This window comes from Bombina bombina, chromosome 3 (assembly GCF_027579735.1).
Source record: "Bombina bombina isolate aBomBom1 chromosome 3, aBomBom1.pri, whole genome shotgun sequence".
NCBI lineage: Eukaryota > Metazoa > Chordata > Amphibia > Anura > Bombinatoridae > Bombina > Bombina bombina.
Genome location: NC_069501.1, coordinates 817,838,194 through 817,858,618, shown reverse-complemented (window position 1 = coordinate 817,858,618; position 20,425 = coordinate 817,838,194). Strand labels below are relative to the sequence as shown.

At 36.8% G+C, this 20,425-nt stretch overlaps 1 protein-coding gene across 1 annotated transcript in view; it reads left to right on the top strand.

The window, feature by feature from the left end:
• The window catches only part of MCF2L (MCF.2 cell line derived transforming sequence like), a 353,557-nt gene that overhangs the window by 264,555 nt on the left and 68,577 nt on the right, over positions 1-20,425 (top strand). The window contains 8 exon segments of the mRNA XM_053707774.1: positions 193-384; positions 833-992; positions 1,572-1,648; positions 3,272-3,336; positions 4,682-4,766; positions 6,094-6,159; positions 6,161-6,189; positions 10,895-10,967. Of these exon segments, the coding sequence (XP_053563749.1) occupies positions 193-384; positions 833-992; positions 1,572-1,648; positions 3,272-3,336; positions 4,682-4,766; positions 6,094-6,159; positions 6,161-6,189; positions 10,895-10,967 (747 nt within the window).

Sequence of the window (20,425 nt, the reverse complement as noted above, 5' to 3'; positions counted from 1 at the left end):
TAAGTGAAAAAAGCACGATGGGCTAGCTGCTAAGGCACCCTGTTCCATGATGTTCAAAAATGTCCAACTGTACTTCTAATAAAACTATCCTTTTTTCAATAAGAAAACCAGACCACAAACAAGCAATATATATATTATCCACATAGCCAGATAAGTGACTGTTTTCTTAGGACCTTTTTGCCTCATTTTCAGACAATGGAGTGGTGTGATGAAGGAATCTATTTGCTAGCTTCTCAACCTGTGGATAAGTTCCAGTCCCAAGATGGAGCAGAATCAGCACTTCAAGAGATTGAAAGATTCCTAGAAACGGGCGCAGATAACACTATCAAAGACTTAGCTCAAATCTTGAAACAGTATGAAGAAATTATCAGCCCAGAACTGCAGGTAACCATACACTGCGTCATAATTCCGTACATGCTTCATCTATTGCTTATAGGTGTTTTCTTATGCTCCATCTATTCTGTGGAATTTCCTGCTTGCACTACCTGGCATTTTCATCTTGGACACGTTTAAACACACACACAATTCAGCCATTGTGGGGAATTTCATCAAAACCTTAGTGCTTTCTTTCCGCAACTATTTTAACGTCTTTCCTCAGCCTTTGATCTGAATCCTAAGTGATTACTAACAAGTTCACCGGGTTATTTTGTTTAGTTACAAGTAAATATGATGGCCTTTGTACTACACTCATGTTCTGTTAATAAATAATACTTGAAAAATATTGCTCAATAATCATTTTTAAATATGTTTTTGTCTTTTAAAATATGGTAAAAAAAAACAAAAAACAAAGACAGAATCATGGTGAAAATAACAAACAATTCTACTTCGACAGGAACATGTCCACAAAGTATTCCAGAAACAGAAAAGCATGCAAGAAATGTTTGATAAGAGGAAAGGAAGCCTTAAAAAGCTTGCAGCAAAGCAGACGCGGCCCGTACAACCCGTTGCTCCAAGACCAGAGGCAATTATAAAATCCCCTAACTCCTCCCCAGGTAAATAGCATTTCTCTCAATAGAAGGACATATGCAGGTAACAAATCAACATTTCCCTTCCAAATCAACTATCGTGAACAATACACACAAGCATATATAGTTAAATACAGTGTACCGGTATGGACCTAACATACCAGGGGGCAGATATATTATTGGGCAAACAGATGCCTATGCATGAGAGCGATTCATTCATTGCAGATAAATACATCCTTATCTCAAAAGTAGATTTATTCATTATTTGTTGTTTACGGGACAACAGACCAGGCCACAAATTATACCAATTCACTTTTCAAAATGCGACTATCCTAAGAGAAAAAATGAAGGCTACAACTATTGGATAACTGTAGTTAATATATTTTTCCACTGCAAAATATTAAAGTGACATAAAACACATTTTTTTTTTGTGATTCAGCTAGAGCATACAATTTTAAACAACTTTCCAATTTATTTTAATTAACAAATGTGCATATATGTGCAACGACCAATCAACTGCTGCTAGCTCCCAGCAGTGTAATTGCTGCTCCTGAGACTGAAATTTTAATTTTGACTTTACTGTCTTTTTTTTTTTTTTTTAACTAGTTCTGCAACGGGCATCTGAGCACAGATCTAGTTCAGAAAGTGCTTCTCAGCGACGGATGAACTTCCAGAGAACAAAGGTACTACTGATTTTTTTTGTATTTTTTTGTATTTCTTGAATATGACTTATAAAGAACATGAGGTAAATATTGTTGATATCTATGATAGAGGCCTGGGTTGCTACAGTGATTTGTTAATGCTTGATACAGATTAAATACATATACACTCCTGCCCTGATCAAACAACTACTTAGTTCATGTTGCAGGATCCACTTAAACCTTTCTGGGGTGACATTAAAAAACCTAGAATGTACAGTGGTAAATCGCAGGAAAGGCAGGTCCATTAAAATACAACTTTTGCAAAATATTTTTACTACACATCCTATATTATAAAAGGCCAGGTATGTTTGTCCGATGCAGTCATGGGCAGTAGAGACTGCAGCGCGAGACAAACATACCTGGCCTTAATCCCTTAACGACCAGCGCCTATGCACAAGACGAGCGCGAGGACAGCACTGGTCGTTAAGCCCTGGCCCTCTCTCTGCCGCAATCTCACTAAAAGAAGCGAGATTGTGCTATTTCTGCATGCCCCACGAGTGGGGCAGTTCAGAAATAGTCTTGCAGAGTCCCTCTCTGCATCGGGCGGTGGTGCTGCCAATCGTTGGTGGCGGGGGAGGGTTAGGATGGGGGGGGCGGCCCATCACTGGAGGGGGTGGGAGTGGATAGGGATAGAGGGATAGGGATAGAGGGATAGAGGTAGAGAATAGGGATAGAGATAGGGGATAGAGATAGAGGAATAGGGATAGAGATAGGGGGATAGAGATAGAGGGATGGATAGAGAGATAGAGAGATAGAGGGAGGGGATGGGAGTGGGTGGTACCGCTGCACTGCACAAGAAAAGTGTTGAGCGGCAGGGAGGGAGAAGGAGGGAGGGCGGATGAGGGAGAGGGGTTTCAATTGGATGGGGGGATCAGACGGTAGGGAATGGTTCTTGGAGGCAGAGGTGGCTAAAGGTGGGAGGGGGGAGGGAGTTGGGCAGCTACATACCTGGCCTTAAAGGGACAGTCTACACCAGAATGTTTATTGTTTTAAAAGATAGATAATCCGATAATTACCCATTCCCTAGTTTTGCATAACCAACACAGCTATATTAAAACACTTTTTACTTTGTGTTTGCCATGTATCTAAGCCTCTGCAAATTGCCCCCTTATTTCAGTTCTTTTGACAGACTTGCATTTTAGGCAATCAGTGCTGACTCCTAGGTAACTCCACGTGCGTGAGCACAGTGTTATGTATATGACACACATGAACTAACACCCTCTAGTGGTGAAAAACTGTCAAAATTTATTAAGATAAGAGGCGGCCTTTAAGTTCTAAGAAATTAGCATATTAACCGCCTAGGTTTAGCTTTCAACAAAGAATACCAAGAGAACAAAGCAAAATTGGTGATAAAAGTAAATTGGAAAGTTGTTTAAAATTACATGCCCTATTTGAATCATGAAAGTTTATTATGGACTAGACTGTTCCTTTAAGGATGACTGTGTATTCAAGATAAAAGTCCAAGAGTGCACAATGCCTTCTAAGAGGTGTATTTCTTTCCTTACATATTTTGGCCCATGTACACGGTCTTTAAATATTTTACTACAATTCAGTTTTTAGTTTAATGTTCCTTTTAACGCTATTTATGTATCCTCTTACTTGTAGAGCGAGGTGGATGGAAGATCTCATTCAGTGATGGACAATGAAGAAAATCTAGCAGTGCTTAGAAGGTATGTATGGTATAAACCTCATTAATGAGAGGAGAGAACAAACTCATTTTGGAATACCTAATATTATACCTTAATAAAGACGCTCATTTTTATGCTGTTTTCCATATAAGAAATTTACTCACAGTAAATAAGCACAGGTTGTGGGCAAATTTCTAGTAGTAGGAATTCCTGCTATTTATGCAGAAATGCAGTTCAGTTTATCTTGTTTGCTGTATGGTTTCTAGTTTTAATTGTATTCTGGGCACATAATTATTCACTATACAGTATATGAGCTGTTCCAAAATCACACACAATCTTTAAGAGTTTTTTTGAGCATTATATTGCAATGTATGTGTCTCCAATAAAATGCCTATATAATAAATATTTGATGATTATTTTGATTACATGCTGAAAGAATTTCCATTATATGATAATAAAATATTTTGATGAACCACATAAATTAAGGTTGATTTTGTTGATTAAGCATTTGAATTTTATTATAGAAAAACAAGCAAAATGTTTGTGAAATCAAGATTTTATGATATTTTATTGTGACAATCTGTAAATTAAAGATGGGTGTAAGAGATTTGAATACTGCAATATATATTTCTGTGACTGTACTTAGTGATCTTATTAAATGTGCAGATTTGCTCACGCATCTCTATGAAATATACAGTACAGGTGGCCCTCATTTTACAACGGTTCAATTTACACCGTTTCAGAATAACAACCTTTTTTTCCAGTCATGTGACTGCTATTGAAAAGCATTGAGAAGCAGTGCATTTATTAAAATAGCCAGTAGGTGGAGCTGTCAGCTTGTTTTGAGGCAAAGCCAAGCAAGCTGAAATTAATGAATTTAACCAGACCTGAGCTATCAAGCAGATTTAAAAGGAACAAGATCTTCCTGTCTATAAATCAGTGCAGACTGGAATGCATAGAAAGAACTGTTTGCAGAAAAATGCAAGTAAAGTCCGTGTTGTGTGATTATTTTATTAGGTTTATAATGCTGTTTAGCATTTAAAGTCTTCATTTCAAAGCTTTAAAAATAATGTATTAGGTGTTACTTATGCCAATTTTGAGAGGGGCCTGGAACCTATCTCCCTCACTTCCCATTGACTTACATCATAAACTGTGTTTCAATTTACAACGGTTTCGATTTACAACCATTCCTCCTGGAACCTAACCCCGGCGTAAACTGAGGGCTACCTGTATATCACTTTTTCTAGGTGCTTCATATTTACTTGTGTACTTGAGCTGATTTAAAGCAGCACAAACATTCTCTTACACAAAGTAACACCTAAATAAAGACACATTCATCCTTAAACCAGATTTGCTAAATATTGAAAGCAAACGGTTTTGTTTCCAGGCATGTTATGAATGAACTTATTGAGACAGAACGGGTTTATGTGGAAGAGCTGCTCTCCGTCCTTGAGGTACGTACGTAGAAGTCAGTATGTTTATCCAGCAAGTCTGAAATCTCTTAATTTAGTAAACCTGGGTACAAATTATTGCTTTCATGTTAATAGTAATGTAGCTGGCCATTTTAAGGAGGGGCAAATGAATACCTTGTTAGATAACCAATAACAAATATAAAAACATTGTAATGTTTGATATCTCACAATGTAGTACAAGTACTCTTGATAAATTAAATGCATTTGATACTGTAAATAAGGAACTTAATGGTTAAACTATTTTTTTCTTCTGTTCTCATGTCTTGTGTTAAAATAAGGATGGGAATAAACGTAGATGTAATAGTGGTAATAAGGGAGGCTGAGCAAAATAAACTTGTCAAATACTTTGGAACTCTTGAGGTCTACCCCTAATGACTTGCATTTTATAGAAATCTAATGCATATCCCAGGAGACCTCACAAATACTTATGGTTTCACAAGCCAGTAGGGCTTTTTGGTGAGAAGGAAGAAACTAAACTACAAGGAAAATATGATAGGGACAGAAACAAAGTCATATGAAACCTGAGAAGGTATCAGAAAGAGAGAGACATAAAAAGTCAGTTTAGAAAAATGGAAGAGAAGCTTTTTTTTTATAATTAATGTTTTGATATGGTGCAATTTAATGTAAAATTGTAAATAGTTTTACTACTGTAAGAAAAGTCCCTTCTACAAAGTGTAAGATATGCATGAAAAAATCTGCTTTGCTATTTCATATTTCTGCTCTTTTTTTTATAAACCTCACCACCTCACCTTGAGAGACATTCCATTGGATTTCTTTCACATGTGCAATTTAATTGCAGAAGCGTTAAAGGGGCTTAAAACCCCAAAATGTTTCTTTTGTGATTCAGAAAGAACATATCATTTTAAACCAACTTTCTAATTTAATTCTATTATCAAAATGTCTTCGTTTTTCTTGTTATCCTTTATTAAAAAGCAGGAAACATAAACTCAGAAGAGTGCCACGTTATTTCAGCAGCTATATGGCAGGCAGGTTTGCAACAATGTTTCTACATTAGCAAGGAAGCACTATTTCCTCTTCATACAAAGTATAAAGTGAGAACAAAACAAATTTGATAATAGAAGTAAACTGAAACTTTTTTTTAAATTGTATTCTCTGTCTGAATCATGAAAAAAAAATGTTGGGTTTCATGTCCCCTTTAAATTATGCTGCAATGTTTATTATTACAACATTTTATATAAAAAAGTGTCAAGGTGTTTGTGGGGGCAGTGTATGGTCATCACTATGGCAGGTGTTGGCGTAAAAAAAAAAAAATATAACTAATTTGTTTTCCTTTTGTGCTTTTCTCAGGGCTTACGCTGACTGAGAGGAGAATCCGATAGTGATGCACCTCCTCTCTCCAATGCTACAAAATAAAAAGGATGTGTTATTTGGCAAACATGGAAGAGATTTATCATTTTCATAAACAGGTTTATTTTCTATTGTTATTATATATTTTAAAAGGTACACATGATTGTAATTGGGGAAAAACTATACCTAATATTTGTTTTACAGTTTAGACTTTGAAGGGATTCTGTAATCTAAATGTGTCTGTCTATACAAATTGTTGAAAGAAAACAATTTGTTATTTGTTCTAGTTTTAGTTACTTAAAAAAATAATCAGTTTCAGATTCCAGTAACAACATGACTGAAACTGATATCAGATGGAGAGTAAGAATTACTAGACGTTTGTGATGTAAATACCGTCAGTAGTTTTTGAGATATTTAAATGCAAAATGTACTTTTTTTTCAGAAACCAGTACTTGCTTAAAAAGAAAGATTATGCCTTTACTATCCCCCAGCTTTGCACAACCAACATTGTTATATTAATATATGTTACAGCCTCTAAACCCCTGCAGGGCCGCCCTCTAGACAGTATTAGTTCATGTGTGCGTCATATAGATAACATTGTGCTCACTCCCGTAGAGTTTTAAAGGAACCCAACACTAATTGGTATAAAATTCACGTTTGTAAAAGCACTGAAATAAGCGCAGTCCTGTCGAGGCCTTAGATACAAGAAAAACAAACCAGGGTCCAGGAGTGTCAGTTAAAATGGTAATCCTTTATTTGATAAACGCTAAAAGGTCACGGTATACAGGATAGCGCACACATGGGTAGGCTGTGGCTGTGAGATCATCTGACGCGTTTCAACAATTATGCTGTAGTCATAGCTAATTATCTTCCTCTGGAGGGAGTGTATATATATATATATATATATATAGTATATACAATACACAACTCCTTCCCCCCTTCCTCCACCACACAACTAGTTCTTATATATAATTAGAAATATTATCCATGTATGATGGTTCAGCCTAACTAGGACTAATTAGAGATAGTTTTGCAACTAGAAGGAGGCGCTACTATATATATATACATATGTTTGGGAGGGGAAAATACACCTATATATGACACATATATGATAGGAAACATAGAAGTTATTTCAGGGTGTAGATTATAGGGCCCTTGTGACTAAGAGTAATGCCATAGGCACACCTGAACCCATTTTGTCTAAACTTGGCATCAACACATAACAAAGAGTAGAATGAAAATGAAGGAGAGGAAAGATATTAAGCATAGACATAGATATTGACGGCAGATAAGAGCCATAGGCCCAGCAAGTCTGCCCTATATTACCTAATAGTATAAACGTATCTAGTTTGTAGGATAGCCTTATGCTTGTCCCCATGCATTTTTAAAGTCCCCCCACAGTGTTTGTCGCTACTACCTCTTGAGGAAGTTTATTCCATAAATAAATCACTCTTTCTGTAAAGAAGTGCTTCCTCAAATTACTCTTGAATCTACTACCCTTTAGCTTGAGTTCATGACCCCCTTGTTCTTGAATTTTCCATTTTATGTAAATACCCAGCAGCCTCGAGTTTACTGCGGCATACTTTACTTTAAGCATTTTAATTGATATTTTCTTGTATGTACAATGAATGTATAATACTGTATAATACTGAATATGATGTCAAAGTATATTAATTTGTTGAAAAAACGACACTTTGATAATATAGTGGGGCGTAATAGCCTACTGTTGTTCACTATTATTGATATTATTACTATTGCTATTGTAGTGTCCTAACAGGAAATAAGATAAGACTGAAACAATGGGTTAAGAAAATTACAATAATAGAAAGAACATTTACATGTTATGAACCAGTATGAATTTGATGGACCCCATAAGGAGGTCTATCATAATTAATCAAATAACATAAACAAAAGTGAAGCGAGCACCCACCAAAATATTTCTTCAAGATGCTTTATTCAGCTTGAGGAGTAGCCAGACCAAACAAAATCAAACAACAACGTTTCGGACACAGTCCTTAGTCATGTATGGCTAAACTCTACACATAATCATCCTTAAATACCATCTTAACCACACCCACACACCTGTAAAGCTGCACATTTCAAATTAACCCCTTACATACTACTCTAGGTACACAGGTAAATGTCAGCAAAGTTATACATTTCAGTAATGTTCAGGTGAAACTCACCGACCTCATATACATTGGAATACAATTGTATATATATACATACATCAAGTAAATTAGCAGAACAGGAATCCATAATCATCTGTAACAAAAGAAAAAGAAAGAAAAAAGGAATTAAATAACATTATATCTAATCAGACATGCATTAAAGGCATACAGATAGGTCAAAATCCCTATTCATCCCATTAGGGTGTAATGTCCCCAACTTATTAATCCAGAACATTTCTCTACTCTTAAGGATTTTAGCTCTATCCCCACCTCTTCTAGGTACTGGAACATGCTCTATCACTTGAAATCTTAACTGATTAAGATTATGTCCAGCAGACAAAAAATGACAAGCTACAGGGGCATCCAATTTTTTTGTCCTGATACTGCTTTTATGTTGAACCATACGTTCACGGACACTACGGGTGGTCTCTCCGACGTACCCCAATCCACAAGGACACTTAATCATATAGACCACATATTCTGTGTTGCATGTAAAATAATCCTTAATAGAAAACATATGTCCAGTCCTAGGATGACTAAAGGTGGGGCCCTTTAATCATGTTGTTGCAGTTAGAGCAACCAAGGCATGGGAAATTCCCCCAATTTTTCTTGCCTATATAGCTCTGAACCCCCCTCTTTTTAAGTGGGCCAATATCTGCTCTGACTAGTGAATCTTTAAAATTTCTACCTCTTTTATAGGCCGGCATAAAAGGTTTGGAGAACTCTAAAACATCTGATTCACAAGTCTGTAACACATGCCAATGTTTAAGTAAAATTTTCTGTACCTTTAACTTAAAGGAGAATATTGGCTAATGAAAACCAATCTATCAGATTTTTCTTTCTCTTTTTTCTCTCTTTTCTCATTATTATTCTTAATTAAAAGGGACTGTCTAGTTGTGGCAAGGGTATACCTAAGTTCTGTTTCAATCAATTCCTGCACCAATACCTGCCTCATGAGAGATGGAGGTATACAAAGATGCTACATCCAGACTAAACAGTATGCCCCTGTTCCCATCAATAGACAGGTTCTGCAATTTAACTATAAAATCACTTGTATCCTGAATATAGGAATTAGATAATACAAGGGGTCTCAAAGCCCTATCTAAAAAAATTGAAACTTTAGATAAAATAGAGCCCATTCCAGCTACAATGGGGCGTCCAGGGGAGGAAGTTAAACACTTATGTACTTTAGGGAGTGTGTATTAAACTGGAGTAACTGCCTCTGATTCCAAAAGAAACTTTGCAATATCTTTTTCAATTACCCCCATTTTTTACAGCAATGTTAACACAACTCTCAACCTCTTTTTGGATGTTAAATACAGGGTTTGTGGGCAATCTTTTATACACAGCAGTATCTGATAATTGTGTTTTGATTTCATTCACATAAAATTCCTTATCCATAAGTACAGTGGCCCCTCCCTTATCCGCCCCCTTAATGATGAGCTGTTTATTATTTTTTAACCCATTTAGTGAAGTTAACTCTTTATTGGTTAAACCTTGTCTCACAGGGTGCCTTTTAAATTTACTATAGTGCTTTCTACACATGTCAGCTACATCATTGTCAACCAATTTAATAAAGCTTTGGACCCAGCACCTACCTGTGTAGGGGTAAATGTACTTTTGTTAAATAACCCAAATCTTTTTAGTTTCAACCTTTGCATAGCATTTATATCAACATTACTCACTGCTGTATCAGGAGAAGAATGGGATACACTTGTAAAGAAACTTTTTAAGCTTAATAGTTCTAAAGAACCGATATAGATCTTTCTGTAGTTCTAAATAATCATAGTCCTGTTGGGGGCAATAAGAAAGTCCTTTATTCAGGATCATTAATTCATCTTCCGTAACGTATAATCATATACGTAAGAAAGGGTTTCTAAAACTCTAAAAATTTGTAGTAGTTGAATGGGTCCCACTATAATTATTTATATGTATACATTTTTGCAAGACATATGAGAAGGGTTACATGTTATAGAATCCCCATATAGGGGTTGTCACTAAAATAAAGATTAAATCTAGTAGGCGTGGCTAATAATTTGTTTTAACATTTGTTTTACCCAATCACAGCCCTGACAGGGCTATGTAAATAGGGTGTGACTGTGAGATAATTAGCTATAGATACAATGTAATCACAGAGATGTAGGTTGTGTAGAACTGGGAAATGGGTAATAAAGGGATTATCTATCTTTTTAAACAATAACAATTTCAAGTAGACTGTCCCTTTTAATGTAATGCTCAGAAACTTGAGCCACAGCCTAACCGTGCAGAAAAAAACCCCAAACTGATTTGTTTTACCTTTGACATTTATTTATAAAATATTTTACCAGGAAGGATACAATGAGATTTCTCTCGTTTTCAAGTATGCCCTGTTTCAAGTAGAGGTTGAGGCCCTATGTGGCCCTTTGAAATAAAAAAGTCTGTTTAGTAGTTTCAGGAGAAATTAGGTTCCAAGGCTGAAGTATGGGTTTGTGCCCATGTGCTTTTAAAAAGGTACATTTAGGATATATGAGTGTATATGCATTCACTATAATATTATACAAATGTACTAATGTTCTTAGTTAGTAATCATTGGTTTCATAGAATTCCTTAATATGTATTTTTCTTATGATAGTTTCTAAAATCTGTATGTTCTGACTCTATTCTTTTATTTAGAATATTCTTAAGAGAACTGGAAAATTACATAGACTATCCAGAGCTAGTGGGAAGATGTTTTCTAGAAAGGGTAAGTTGTCCCTATTACCAGCAGATCATCTGGAACAGAGAGAATTGGGCTGGCAGAAAGTGGTTTTCAAATAGCATTTGTGTTATAATTAATCTTGACATTCATCCAGTTTAAAGGACAGCTATGCTTTTTCCATTTATATGTATGTACTGACTAAATAAGATAATGTATTTGTTATATTTATTACTGTATTCACATTTTCTTATCCCTGTGCTTAAAAACAAACAAAAAACTAACACTAAAGGCTTCTTTAAATGTTGCTTTTAAATGTTGATTTTTTTTAATTAGATTTTTTTTTAAGTATAATTGTACATAATACAATATATATACAATATATACAATATATACATAATATATATATATATATATATATATATATATTTACAGTTATTAAAAGTAATATATATATATATACACATGGGGAGATGAATATATATTTATAGTTATTAAAAGCAATATATACACAAACGCACACATTGAAAAATTACTTTTACCATTAATTAAGGTGGGAAACTTTCCAAAATGTTACTATACTATTCAGTTTATTTTACTGTAAAATGATTAACCCTCCCAAAAACAGTGAGAAAATAAAAAAAAAAATATTAACACTCCTTTTAGGGCAGAATAGGACATTTTAAGATTTTGGTGCAGTTTAAATATTTAAAAGGGATTGCAGAAAACTGTAAAAATATAATTATTATGTTATTATTCTAAGTAAACGAATTAGACAAATTGTTTAAGCCCTTGACTGCCTGGAGGGCTGCACGTCTACTACTACATAAGGAATGGCGAGCAAGGGGTTAAATACTTTGATTTATAAGACTAAAATAATGATAACTCATTCACAAACTGTAGTAAGATTCACAACCTGACTCTTACATATAGTATAAGGAGGGCAGGAAGGTTTAGGGTCCATTGCAGCTCTTATGTCAGAGGTAGGGACAGGTGCATATTTTGCCTAGGCAAACAAGGCACTTGCCTAAGGTGGAAAATTGGAAAGGGGCAGCACATTTTGAGTCTCTTTTGGAAGCAGCAAGTGACTTAACTAGCATTAGTCTGGCATGTATTGAGCAGCCATAGGGGGAAGACAGTGGGCCATTTGGGACACACTGTACTGACTCACATCAAGCAACTGTGTTACTAGTCTGCTGAGTGCTCCCTCCCTTAAGGTAGAACCTGCAGCTGCAGTTCCTATCCAGGGCAGCACCAGTGGAGCACTTGTTTTGATTTGACTATCACTCTGGAGTCTGGACCCATAGTGCTGGATGCCAAGGGATAGATAAATGGGATGTGACCACCTCCCTCCCCCAAGGTAGGACCTGCAGCTGCAATTCCTACCCAGGGCCTGCTCCAGCAGAGTACTTGCCTGTCTGGACTTTGGGGGGTGTAAGCAGCACGCTGCAAGCTTGGTTGATTGGAGTGTGGTGGCCTTCTTTTTTTTTTTTTTGGGCTGCTCACTGGTAATGTGTATCCCTCCACACCCATGTGACATCACACTCTCCACCACCAAGGCCTCCCTGACAGAACAAACTGGAGCAGTTCAGTCTCATCATGAAGTTGTCTAATATTTTTATTTTTATTTTTTATACCTTCCTGCACTCTGTATGCTAGATTGCTGGTGGTTATATCTGTAAGAAACTTACAGTTACTTTAGAGGTGTATAATGGGAGATTTTGCCCAAGAAGCTTACATTCTAAGGGGTATAATAAGAGACTGCTCATGAAACTTAAAGTTAGGTTCAGTAACTCTGAACCTTTCATTTATTTAGCTATTAGTATTGTGTTTGTGGAAATATTGTTTCAAGAAATCTGGAAATGCCATGAAAATTTTTTACGTTACACCCTGACCTAAACATTTTAAGGCCTAAAATGTGGGGGGGTGGGGCAGCAGAATTTTGAATACCTAGGGCAGCACAAAACCTAAATACACGACTGGGTATGGAGTACAATTGATCATTATACTTTATAATGTGGAGCGATTTATACAATTTAATTTGGGGTATTTTTTAAACAGAAATATTACCGGGTCTAATGGCAGTGAAAAGTGTATAACTTTCTAAATTTCTTTGACTACTTTTACCCAAAAGGCCTGTATCAAAGGACAATTCACCAAATATGTGTAATATTTCCTCTAACCCACAACCTCTCCAACAAGTTGGTCGGGATGAAGGATATATCACAGCTAACCTTGTTGGTGTTAAGTATTGTAAACATTGTTACTTGAAATTCATCTCAAGATACTTACTCATGTCTGTAAAAACTATACCCCAATCCTTGTCAGACCAATGTACCTGCAGTTTGTCTTCCCATTGCTTTACCTAGGAGGGGAGATTCGAGAATGATGACTTATCAATAATTTGTATGATAGGGACAATATTCCATATGTTGACTGTGGGGTATAACACCGAATTTCAAAGGAAGTTAAAGGCCTAGCCCTACATATTTTCTTATTGTGTTTTTTCTCTGTGTGTACTTATGTAGTGTGTATGTTGCATATATTTGTAGCAATTATCAAACACAGTGCTACTCAATTTACCACTCACTGTACCACCTCACTATTGTACCCACCAGCACCCCCAATACAGAATTCCTCGTGCTCTGGTTATGCAATAGTTGAAAATGTTATCACAAAAAGTATGTGAGAAAAAAAAAAATACACATGTAAATAAAAAAGACAAGATGGACATTACATGTATAAATATATATTACCATCTTATAGCTATAGAGTTCGGGAGTCTGCACAATATAGAGTATGGGAGTCTGCACAATATAGAGTATGGGAGTCTGCACAATATAGAGTATGGGAGTCTGCACAATATAGAGTATGGGAGTCTGCACAATATAGAGTATGGGAGTCTGCACAATATAGAGTATGGGAGACTGCACAATATAGAGTATGGGAGTCTGCACAATATAGAGTATGGGAGTCTGCACAATATAGAGTATGGGAGTCTGCACAATATAGAGTATGGGAGTCTGCACAATATAGAGTATGGGAGTCTGCACAATATAGAGTATGGGAGTCTGCACAATATAGAGTATGGGAGTCTGCACAATATAGAGTATAGGAGTCTGCACAATATAGAGTATAGGAGTCTGCACAATATAGAGTATGGGAGTCCGCACAATATAGAGTATGGGAGTCTGCACATCTCACCTATCTCAGGTCTGCTGCTAGATCTCACACTGCACTAGAGCTCGGAAGGGGAGAAAAGTCTAGAGAGGAACACAGTAACTATTTACATTGAGCTATAACGGAACAGTGACACCTAGAGGTAGAAATGAAAAGTGCAGACACAAACCACTAGGATGATCACTTCCTCCCGGCGCTGCATGTGAGACACTCAGTGAAAGCGGTGGTGGAAACTGGAGAACGCACCTCATGGCTCTTTAATTTTGCACCCCTAAGAATTATACGCCTGGGGGAACTGCCCCAGTGCCCCCACACACACACTACGCCACTGCCCACACCCTTAAAGTGATGTTCGACTTGCTTAAATAACTTTTTCTTAATGTGAAGTGCAACAAAAGATTAATGTAACACAGTTGTTTTCGTTTGCCACACTAGAAATTGTGGGGCCACTTACTAAACCAATGGTCAGAGCCCTCCTCCATCTCATTTTTTGCTGCCCACGTCAAGGTAGACTCTGAGCAGGATACTACTCTAAACAACCTTTTCCAAGCTGCTTGTACTAACTGGGATAGCAAGGGAAAAAATGATGTATTCAAAGCATAGATTAGTCTAAGAATAATATGTAGATGTATTTTTACAATTATTTGTTTAAATATTTAAGATATAAACATAAAGGTTTAGTATTATGTTTGAACGTAAGTTTTCCCCTTATCTATATCTCTCTATTGACAACAATTAGGGACAGATATAAAGAAAATCAGGCAAGAAAAGATAATGTGCCAAAAAGACAGTGTGAAAACCCTGTTAGATAATTACTATATACACACACTCATATATACATAAAGACACACATATGTACACACACTCATAAACACACATAGACACACACTCAGATATAAACACATATATACGTATAGACACACACTCAGACATACACACACACACACATACATACACACCCTCATAAACACATACACACACATCCGATAGTTGGGATGCCACCTTTAGTTCAGGCCAGACATGAACACTATTGCACCGCACACACAATAACACATATATACATATTTGCACTTAGACATTCACACATATGCATTCACACACACACAATCTTTCTCACACACACAAAGACACTCACTCTCTCACATATATGTATTTATCAATTTCTGTAATTTAAATAAGTATGAGTTTGGTATTGAAATAGGTAACGTCTGGAAAATGTACAGGACTTGCGGGAGGATGGTCATCTTGACCGTGAGAATTCGTCCCAGCCATGGACTTTTGCTTCCAGGCACTTTATTGTCTTTTATTAAGGTTATATACACATAATTATATAACCTTAATAATATGTGTATCCTGAGATATTTTATGGACTTATTCTGTATTTTAAATATACCGTTCTGATTTTGTATAATTAATTTTATAATAAGAATATCTTATTTAACTCTCTTATCCTATCCCCACTGGGAGCTTGATTTATTCTAAACATTTTTATTTACACAGCTTTCTATAGCTAGTGTACAATATAGGTGAGGATACAACAGGAAAAAAACAGCTATTTCAAATAATAAAATAAATAAAAACAATTTAATAGAATTTAATACACTCCAGCAGGTAAAATGCTAAATTGCTTTGTTCTATTGGTATCCTTTGTTGAAAAGCATACCTAGATGAGCTCAGGTAGTGCATTACTGGAAACTAGCTGCTGATTTGTGGCTTCTTATATGTGCCTGTTGTCATTCACTCACCTGGGCCGCGATCCGATATGCAGCGCCGCCCGCAAAAGCCGGCGACGCCAAATTTTGCACTGGTTTGGTATAACATATACAGCGTAACCTAGAAGTTATGCTCGTATATTTCTGCGTTCGGCCGTAGTTTTTTGGCCCATAGACAGGTATACCAAACCAGCGCAGTTTGGTATCCATTATACAGCGTAAGGACTTACGTGGCGAAAATGGAGAAATCTTACTCCATTTTTACCTCGCCACAAATTGCAGGCGTAGTAAGCCTTACGCTGAGTATTGGAGCCCCGTAGCTCCCTAAACTACCTGCTAAATAAAACCTAACACCTAACGCATGCGCAATGTCTATCTACCTGTCAATCGCGAACTGCTAAATAAAACCTAACACCTAACGCATGCGCAATGTCTATCTACCTGTCAACCGCGATCCCCCGCCGCAATCCCTAATAAAGTATTTAACCCCTAAACCGCCTCTCCCGGACCCCACCCGCCACCTACATTAAATGTATAACCCCCTAATGTGAGCCGCTACCCCGCCGCCATCTACATTACCTACCCCCTAATGTGAGCCCCTTACACCACTGCCACCTACATTACCTACCCCCTAATGTGAGCTCCTACCCCGCCGCCAGCTATATTAAAATTATTAACCCATAATTTAATCCCCCTACCCCGCAGCCAGCTATATTAAAATTATTAACCCCTAATTTAATCCCCCTACCCCGCCGCCAGCTATATTAAAATTATTAACCCCTAATTTAATCCCCCCTACCCCGCCGCCAGCTATATTAAAATTATTAACCCCTAATTTAATCCCCCTACCCCGCACCAGCTATATTAAAATTATTAACCCCTAATTTAATCCCCCTACCCCCGCCGCCAGCTATATTAAAATTATTAACCCCTAATTTAATCCCCCTACCCCGCCGCCAGCTATATTAAATACATTAATCCTTAATCTAATCCCCCTAATCAGCTCTATTGCCAGCCCTTAAAAGGGCTTTTTGCGGGGCATTGTCACAAAGTAATCAGCTCTTTTGCCTCTAATCTAAATCCCCCTACACCGCCACCACCTATAATAAATGTATTACCCCCTAATCTCACCCCCCTACCCCGCCGCCATCTATATTAACTATATTAACCCTAATTATATTAGGGTTAATATAGTTAATATAGTTATTATATTATATATATTAACTATATTAAAGCTAATTATATTAGGGTTAATATAGTTAATATCGTTATTATATTATATATATATATATTAACCCTACCTAACTCTAACACCCCTAACTTAATTATTATTAAAATAAATCTAAATAATATTAACTAAATTATTCCTATTTAAATCTCAATACTTACCTATAAAATAAACCCTAAAATAGCTACAATATAATTAATAATTACATTGTAGCTATTTTATTGTTTATATTTATTTTACAGGTAACTTGGTATTTATTTTAACTAGGTACAATAGCTATTAAATAGTTAATAACTATTTAATAGCTACTTAGTTAAAATAATTACCAATTTACCTGTAAAATAAATCCTAACCTAAGTTACAAATACACCTACACTATCAATAAATTAATTAAATAAACTACAAATATCTAAACTAAAATACAATTAAATACACTAAACTAAATTACAAAAAAAACCAAAACAAAAATAATAAAAGATTACAAGATTTTTAAGCTAATTACACCTATTCTAAGCCCCCTAATAAAATAATAAAGCCCCCCCAAATAAAAAAATTTCCCTACCCTTGTCTAAATTATAAAAGTTAACAGCTCTATTACCAGCCCTTAAAAGGACCTTTTGCGGGGCATGCCCCAAAGTAATCAGCTCTTTTGCCTGTAAAAGAAAAAACACAATACCACCCCCCAACATTACAACCCACATACCCCTACTCTAAACCCACCCAAACCCCCCTTAAAAAAATCTAACACTAAGCCCCAGAAGATCTCCCTACCTTGAGTCATCTTCACCCAGCCGGGTCGAACTCTTCATCCAATCCGGGCGATGTCTTCATCCAAGCAGCAAAGAAGAAGTCTTCCATCCGGGCGATGTCTTCATCCAAGCGGCAAAGAAGAAGTCTTCCATCCGGGCGATGTCTTCATCCAAGCGGCAAAGAAGAAGTCTTCCATCCGGGCGATGTCTTCATCCAAGCGGCAAAGAAGAGCTCCTCCATCGGGGCAAAGTTTTCCTCCAAGCGGCGTCTTCAATCTTCTTTCTTCCGACCTCTGACGCGGAACATCCAGCTGGCCCGACGACTGAAAGACGAATTAAGTTTCCTTTAAATGACGTCATCCAAGATGGCGTCCCTCGAATTCCGATTGGCTGATAGGATTCTATCCGATCAACCAATAGAATGCGAGCTCAATCTGATTGGCTGATTGGATCAGCCAATCGGATTGAACTTGAGTCTGATTGGCTGATTGGATCAGCCAATCAGATTTTCTTACCTTAATTCCGATTGGCTGATAGAATCCTATCAGCCAATCGGAATTCGAGGGACGCCATCTTGGATGACGTCATTTATAGGAAACTTCATTCGTCTTTCAGTCGTCGGGCCAGCTGGATGGTCCGTGTCGGAGGTCGGAAGAAAGAAGATTGAAGATGCCGCTTGGAGGATAACTTCGCCTTGATGGAGGACCTCTTCTTTGCCGCTTGGATGAAGACATCGCCGGGATGGAAGACTTCTTCTTTGTCGCTTGGATGAAGACAACCCCTGGATGGAAGACTTCTTTGCCGCTTGGATGAAGACATGGCCCGGATTGGATGAAGAGTTCAGCCCGGCTGGGTGAAGACGACTCAAGGTAGGGAGATCTTCTGGGGCTTAGTGTTAGGTTTTTTTAAGGGGGGTTTGGGTGGGTTTAGAGTAGGGGTATGTGGGTGGTGGGTTGTAATGTTGGGAGATGGTATTGTGGGTTTTTTTACAGGCAAAAGAGCTGATTACTTTGGGACATGCCCCGCAAAAGGCCCTTTTAACTTTTGTAATTTAGAATAGGGTAGGGAAATGTTTTTTATTTTGGAGGGCTTTATTATTTGATTAGGGGGCTTAGAATAGGTATAATTAGCTTAAAAATGTTGTAATATTTTTTTATTTTTTGTAATTTAGTGTTTGTTTTTTTGTAATTTAGTTTAGTGTATTTAATTGTATTTTAATTTCGATATTTGTAGTTTTTAAATTAATTTATTGATAGTGTAGGTGTATTTGTAACTTAGGTTAGGATTTATTTTACAGGTAAATTGGTAATTATTTTAACTAGGTAGCTATTAAATAGTTATTAACTATTTAATAGCTATTGTACCTAGTTAAAATAAATACCAAGTTACCTGTAAAATAAATATAAACCCTAAAATAGATACAATGTAATTATTAATTATATTGTAGCTATCTTAGGGTTTATTTTATAGGTAAGTATTGAGATTTAAATAGGAATAATTTAGTTAATATTATTAATATTATTTAGATTTATTTTAATAATAATTAAGGTAGAGGTGTTAGAGTTAGATAGGGTTAATATATATATAATATAATAACGATATTAACTATATTAACCCTAATATAATTAGGGTTAATATATATAATATAATAACTATATTAACTATATTAACCCTAATATAATTAGGGTTAATATAGTTAATATAGTTGGCGGCGGTGTAGGGGGGTGAGATTAGGGGTTAATCTATTTAATATAGGTGGCGGCGGTGTAGGGGGATTAGATTAGGGGGTAATACATTTATTATATGTGGCGGCGGTGTAGGGGGATTTAGATTAGAGGCAAAAGAGCTGATTACTTTGTGACAATGCCCTGCAAAAAGCCCTTTCAAGGGCTGGTAAAAGAGCTGATTACTTTGGGGAAATGCCCCGCAAAAAGCCCTTTTAAGGGCTGGTAATAGAGCTGTTACTTTGGGGCAATGCCACGCAAAAGGCCCTTTTAAGGGCTGGTAATACAGCTGATTAGGGGGATTAGATTAGGGGTTAATGTATTTAATATAGCTGGCGGCGGTGTAAGGAGATTAAATTAGGGGTTAATAATTTTAATATAGCTGGCGGCGGGGTAGGGGGATTAAATTAGGGGTTAATAATTTTAATATAGCTGGCGGCGGGAAAGGAGCTCACATTAGGGGGTAGGTAATGTAGGTGGCGGCGGTGTAAGGGGCTCACATTAGGGGGTAGGTAATGTAGATGGCGGCGGGGTAGGGGCTCACATTAGGGGGTAGGTAATCTAGGTGGCGGCGGTGTAAGGGGCTCACATTAGGGGGTAGTTAATGTAGGTGGCGGCAGGGTCTGGGAGTGGTGGTTTAGGGGTTAATATATTTTTTATTATTAGGAGAGTGAGGGGGATAGCGGATAGAGGGTTAGACGTGTCGGGCTATGTTTGGGAGGCGTGTTAGACAGTACGGGAGATTTAATAACTTAGTCAGGTTTTGTAGGCGCCGGCTGTTTCTAAAGTGCCGTAAGTCACTGGCGACTCCAGAAATTTGTACTTAAGCAGATTTCTGGACATCGCTAGTTTATCCGACTTATGGCACTTTAGCAATTGCCGGCGGGGTATAATGGATAGCTTGAGTTGCGAG